Consider the following 6,711-nt stretch of genomic DNA (forward strand, 5'->3'; position numbering starts at 1 on the left):
CAAAGTGAAGATCTACAGACTATATCAGAGTAGACGACGATACTAGTAAAGAGTTAATGGTGAAAAAAAGGTTATGGCTAGTTGGCCGCCGCCCTGATTGTCCGGGCTCCAGCCAGTCGGATGCCGGACGTGGCTATTAGTGGGTCCTGTCCACATGGCTCGGCCGCCCACGCACGGGCCGACAAATCACCGCCCGGTACCGTACCGTCTGTAACTTTGGTCCGCCCTGTCGAAAATTACCGCAATTACCACGCACATGCTTCGAATCAACTTTGTTGAGCGCAACCGCGGAACTGGGGAAGAAAAAAAAACCATTTTTTCTTTTGGGAAGGAGAAAAATTACAGTAATCACCCCCGTACCGAATTACCATTATTCCTTACCACAAATACGTCCCCATTGTAATTTCTTCTCCGGCTTTCTTCACTTTTATCACTCCGCTCGCCCTCCGTCCGAGATCTCACCCCTTCTTTCACCGCGCCCCTGAGAAGAGTTCTTGTTCACAGCTTCAGGAAAGCTATACAGGCCGATCTAACTTGTTCGACTTTGTTCGTCACTGGTGATCGACCGTACTTCTGGTGAGCAACTCTGAGTTGGTTGTTGTCTCGGGCAATCGCTAATAACAATGCGCAGTTTATCCTCTTCCCAGCGTGCATTGCGTGAAAATAACAGACGAAAATGTCTTCTACCGCCGTCCCAAAGAAGCCTGTTGCGCTGAAGCGCAACCTGCCCACCGAGTCGTCGGTGGCCAGCTCGGCCTCGGTCTCTCCCATGGAAAGCCCGCGCCAGTCGCCCTCGACCACCTCTTTGTCGTCGCTCGCCTCGGACCAGGAGGCGACCAAGGGCTCCAAGATGACCGACACTCTCGGAAACGAATTCGCCCTCCCCGATTATACCATCAAGCAGATTCGCGACGCCATCCCCGCCCACTGCTATGAGCGCTCCGGTGCCACTGGCTTGTACTATGTCTTTCGCGATTTGGTCCTCCTCGGCACCACCTTTTATCTGTTCCACAATTACGTGACTCCGGAGACGGTGCCTGACGTGTATGCTCGTACGGGACTGTGGACTCTGTATACCGTTTTGCAGGGTCTTTTCGGTACTGGATTGTGGGTGTTGGCTCACGAGTGCGGTCACCAGTCGTTCTCGCCGTCCAAGGTGCTCAACGATACCGTGGGATGGGTCTGCCACTCGCTCCTACTTGTGCCTTACTTTTCGTGGAAGATTTCTCACGGAAAGCACCACAAGGCTACCGGAAACCTCAGCCGTGACATGGTGTGGATTCCCAAGACACGCGAGCAATTCGCTTCCGGCCTCGGCAAGACTATCCATGAAATCAACGAGTTGGTGGAGGAGACCCCCATCGCCACTATTTTGCACCTTGTTGGTCAGCAATTGTTTGGATGGCCATTGTACATCTTGACCAACGTCACCGGACACAACAACCACGAGCGTCAACACGAGGGCCGTGGCAAGGGCAAGCAGAATGGCTTTTTTGGAGGCGTGAACCACTTCGTCATGAGCAGCCCCCTGTACGAGGCCAAGGACGCCAAGCTCATCCTCCTGAGTGATCTGGGACTGGCCATTGTCGGTGCTGCTCTGTACTATTTGGGTACCAACTTTGGCTGGATGAACTTGCTTGTGTGGTACGGCATTCCCTACCTTTGGGTCAACCACTGGCTTGGTAAGTTTTTTTTTTCCTTTCTTCACTTTTTTGAAACCGTGCTAATAGATCTGCAGTTGCCATCACCTTCTTACAGCACACCGACCCCTCTCTGCCTCACTATCAAAACGAGGTCTGGAACTTCACCCGCGGTGCCGCCGCCACCATCGACCGTGAGTTTGGCTTCGTTGGTCGCCAGCTGCTCCACGGAATCATCGAAACCCACGTACTCCACCACTATGTCAGCACCATCCCCTTCTACCACGCCGACGAGGCCACCGAGGCCATCAAGAAGGTCATGGGCAAGCACTACCGCAGCAACACCGAGGGCGGCTCTCTGGGCTTTTTGTCGGCCATGTGGACCAACGCGCGCATGTGCCAGTGGATCGAACCCAACGAAAACGCCCAGGGTGAGAGCAAGGGCGTCATGTTCTACCGCAACCGCAACGGCCTCGGCGCTCCTCCAGCCAAGCTTGTCCAGGCGTCATAATCGGGCGAACCTTTTTTGAGGCAGGCAGCGTTTCACGACCTATTGAAGAGTATACTGTTAAAGTTGTGTTTGGTATTTTTATTGTGTCGTGTTTTTTTTTTTTTTCTGATTTTTACTTACACACATGTCTTTCTTTTGCCGGGTCCGCACTTGTAGATATGCGCTACCCTCGAGGCGTACGGGCGTGCTATGATTTGTCTCTTAGACCGGTGCCATAGAACGCTGCGATGAGACGAGAGAAGATAATAGACATTAATAGATTCGTCATGAGATTAGTCCTTTTGACAGACAGTTTGACGGTTCACAGTGTTGATAAAATTGATTAAAAATTTTTCTCCTGTCAAGTTGACATCATCATGAATAATATTTATAAAATAAAAAGAATATGTTAGGAATATATACGTAAAACTAAACAAACCTTGATTAAAATGTGGGGGAAAAAGGTCTTATACGACGCTGTTGTAGGCTTGTTACGTGTGTAGCATCCGCTCGTTCCGGATGTCTTGGAAATCGGCTTGTCTCGATTGGTGGAGTCTTTTATATTGTATGGTTATTTATATTGACTTTGTTTTTTTTTCCTAGGTTATTAGGGGGAAACGTTCATTTTATTAATTAAAAGTTTAGCGGTGCATAAACGCCAGGGGGGACATAGAACGTAGTTTAGAATCCCAATCGTCCTTAAGTACATCAATTATATCGTATGTACAGGTCTTGCTACGTAATCCCCCTGACTATATCGCCAACCTCCCTCTTCCTCTTTTTAGGAAGGGGTTGATAATATACGTATAGAGCTTGCAGTGAGGCTAGATTGTAGTAATATTATTAGCTTCTCACAATATAAAGGGCATTTATGCTTCTTGTCTTTTTTTTTTTTTTTTTGAAACATAACTGGTGAAGCGATTATTATTATAAAAATATCAAGAATTAGCACAACTTTAAGAATCAACAAAAGGACATGACAAGCAAAAAAAAAACCCCCCCATAATTGAGTTTTCAAAGTATAGCTCAGTCCTTATGAATCATCTCATAAAAGATATCCCTGGTCCCTTCCAAAATATCCAAAATTCGCTGTCGATTCCTCAATTGCTCTGATGTCTGCACAAGCTGTTCCGCCTGTAGACACAGAGCCTCCCAATCAACAACAACCTCTGGCATCCCTTCTAGATTGGTTATAAAATCCTGAATCTCATAAATCAACTTTCGAGGCGCCCGCTGAATCCAGTATGAATCCGACACACGCTATTCGAATCGGCCTGAAAAGGCTGCGTGTAACATGGTAATGTCGTGGCGATCGAGGTGGTCCAAAATCAGATACTGGATTTCCAGCGCGAGGCCAATGACAACAGAAAAAGGGCCTGGGTACTTATTCTTGTTTATGGCTTTTTTCTCAGAAACAGGTGATGATAACGATGCACCCTTTAATAGACGCTCCACCTCCGAAATCCGTACTGGATCTCTCGAGAGATATCGTGTCTCGTTACCTTGCATCTTGCACCAAGTCTCGTCACTTCGCATCATGTACCAGGTCTCGGGATCATAATCATACTCAAGCCCGGCTTTCAACCCACTGGAAACGTCATACTCTGGACAAATTTTAGGCTCGTCCCACTCGTCCATATACCAAGGTGGTTCGAGTATCTGTTTTTGAAACTGTTGACGTAGAGCTTCCAAAAGAGTTTCCAGGTTTGCCTCTGCTTCTTTGCGACAAATGAATTGCTCAATCAAGCTCCAGCAGCGTGCATGCAGGGTATTTCCGTGTTTTTGTCGTTTGCGCGGCGAGGCCATTTCTTTTGCAGAATGGTAGTACGAGGTTTGCTGCAGGTATTCGGCCAAGTAGACATAGTCAAGGCCCTCTTGTATATCCTCATACCACTTCCATGCAAAAGGGGCAGCGTTTCGGTCTTGTGGGACGACGAATGAGGCTATTGATCTACTATCATCGAGAGAACCTATCCCTGAAAGCCAGTATTGACATTTTCCTTGGCCATCACCATTGTCATAATCCTTGACAACTAGACAAATATAATTGGTGATATCTGTGCCTCCCAAAAAAAAAGAAGTCTCTAGACTTACTCAGCCGATACATAGATTCCCATGCCCATGGACGTTCGTCAAAGGCTGTATTCTCTACCTCCTTGGCTTCACAGCGAATCAACTTTTTTCGCTATTTCGGATTATACTACTATGGATACAATCTTTTCAGGAGTGTTGAATGAATACTACCTTCGCCCACCCCATCACCGCCAATCAGTGCTCCGCAGGCGCTGCAGTATATCATCATCGAGTAATGACGAGGGCCACTCGCAAGTTCCTCTGGGTAGACGTAGACATCTGGTAGAGATACAGACATATTCAGACAATCTGATAAAATAACAGTGTCTCGGTCGCGTCAAGGAAACAGGGCGGTTTGTAGCAATTGATGTTCGGGCGGGCTCCCAAGTCTCATGATATTAGTTTGTCACTCTAGTCTATATTGGCATGATGTCACCATCGTATTAACATTTGAATATTCAGTTCTATGCATATCTACAACAATCATCATTTCATACATTTCCCACCTCATCTCTAGCTACACTTTTTATCCCACCCTCCCAAATCTCAAATTCAACCTCGTCGCTGTTATTCCTGTCATCAACAGGATCCTTGACTATGCCAGATGCCCACGGCGCAAAGACGAGTTTCATGCGTCGTTTCACTTTTCGTTTCGTGTTTGAGGTGGCTGTTGCAGGGGCAGTAGTAGATGTAGAAGTAGGTGTAGATGTAGAAGGAGCCGGTTGTGAGAGAGATGGTTCGCGGGGAGTTGCTTCCTTTTTGTCGGTTTCTCCTTTTTGAGGCTCTTTGCTGGGTGAATTGTGTGAATTATTTAGTGGCGAGGGTATATTCCTCGCTGTCGAGATACCAGAATGCACTGGCTGCACTGGCTGAGAAGACGCAAATGCTGCTGCTGCCGCTGCTACACGATCCTGGTCCGTCTCGTCGTCCTTTTTCAAGACTATCCGACAGGCTATCTGTGTTGACCAGACAAGGCCGAGAGCCGGCGTTTTCTGCACTTCAGAAACAAAGTAATCAGACACGCCGGAGTTATTGTCATCTCCCCATCCCGTAAAGAACTTTTCCTGGTACGCCAGAGTCAGAGTCTCGTTGCGCACGGGGTGTCCAATCAAGTACCCCCCGTCAAAGGCATCGTCTTCGACTAGCTGAGAAGACTGCGTTGCCGGGGAGGACGATGGCATGTCCTCGACGAGTCGGTTTTTTGGTAGTGATCTATTCGGGGTTGATAGTAATCGCCCTTGCTGCTGCTGTTGTTGCTGACCATCAAGCGAATCAAACCTATCCGAGACTTGATTGGCAACAACAATAGCAACATCCTCACTCGCAGCGAGGTTCCGCAGCATATGGCCCAACTTGGCCAACTCGCCGGACCGTGCCGACAGAGCCTGCATACTATTCGAAGCATGCTCGGCGCGGTAATTCGCAGTAATTGAATCAATCACCACAAGACCAACATTAAACCGCGATATCGCCACGGGCAGCTGGTAGTTGAGAATATGGTCCTGGGTTTCCAAGTCCACGGCGGTGATGGACAACACATTGCCCAGCGAGGGCTTCTTTTCAAGGTTTGACAAGTATGGATGTTTCTGGAGGAGCTGCGAGAGCCGCCGTGTCGATAGTGGTGCCTCGGTGGATATGTAGATGGCTGTTTTGCCAATTCCGTGCGGCGGCGCGAGTTGCGCTGCGAGGAGGAGGTTGAGCAGGAACTGCGTTTTACCGCTTCCACTGGAATAGTCAGTCAGTTTAGATACTAGAGATACGTATCAATTGAGGGGCTAATATACCTCTCGCCAGTGATTTCGGTCAGATAACCAGTCGGTATCCCACCGCCAAGCAGCTCGTCGAGCGTCGCGTCCAGCGTGCTGATGGTGTTCCATCGCGACAGATCCAGCTGATTTCTGTTTGTCCTCTCTGCCTCTGTCTCTGTCTCTGTCTCTGTTTCTTTATGTGTCCTCCACCCCAAAGAAGCATGCAGCGCGACGACAACGTCCGCACTTAACCGGCGCACATCGGCCGGCGGCACATGCGCGCGCTTTGCGATTTCGAGCGTGTCGAGGGTGATAAGATCGACGGTCGAGATGTGTTTGCGTTCGAGCGGGGGTAGGATGTGCGTGTATGATTTTGTGGAAAAATCGGGGAGGACTGATAAGAGATCCATATATTTCTTCGATCTTGAACATCAACATCAACTTAATCTGAGCACTGGGGAGGAGAGAGAGTGGAGGGTAATACGTCAGTTGGCGGGACGCGCGCCGCGTCGCCAATCAGCGCGTCTACACTAGATAGCATCTGGAAGTTTTTGTTGTTTTTTTTCTCTCTTAAAGTGTCAATTAATTATGTATTTAAATGTATTTATGTTTATATTATTCTTTACTTTGTGATTTTGTTTTAATTGTTGTTGGTTTGTGTCTCTGCAATTACGTTTTGGTGGTTGTATCACTTGATATATAAAAATTTATATACATAGCACTGATATGACTAGCATGCATACACTGATAAGATATGGCC

General features: G+C 48.0%; 2 protein-coding genes across 2 annotated transcripts; one reads left to right on the forward strand and one right to left on the reverse strand.

Annotated features, from left to right (window-relative positions):
• Positions 1-676: 676 nt before the first annotated feature.
• TRUGW13939_09539 (uncharacterized protein) lies at positions 677-2,151 on the forward strand (the record flags this gene model as incomplete). Its single annotated transcript, XM_035492661.1, has 2 exons — positions 677-1,682; positions 1,739-2,151. The coding sequence occupies 2 exons, from the start codon at positions 677-679 to the stop codon at positions 2,149-2,151; spliced, it is 1,419 nt and encodes a 472-aa protein (XP_035348554.1).
• Positions 2,152-4,694: 2,543 nt separating this feature from the next.
• TRUGW13939_09540 (uncharacterized protein) lies at positions 4,695-6,361 on the reverse strand (the record flags this gene model as incomplete). The annotated part of the gene is made up of 2 exons (XM_035492662.1): positions 4,695-5,928; positions 5,988-6,361. 2 exons carry the CDS (start codon positions 6,359-6,361, stop codon positions 4,695-4,697), a joined length of 1,608 nt encoding a protein of 535 aa, XP_035348555.1.
• Positions 6,362-6,711: the final 350 nt, after the last annotated feature.

This window comes from Talaromyces rugulosus, chromosome V (assembly GCF_013368755.1).
Source record: "Talaromyces rugulosus chromosome V, complete sequence".
NCBI lineage: Eukaryota > Fungi > Ascomycota > Eurotiomycetes > Eurotiales > Trichocomaceae > Talaromyces > Talaromyces rugulosus.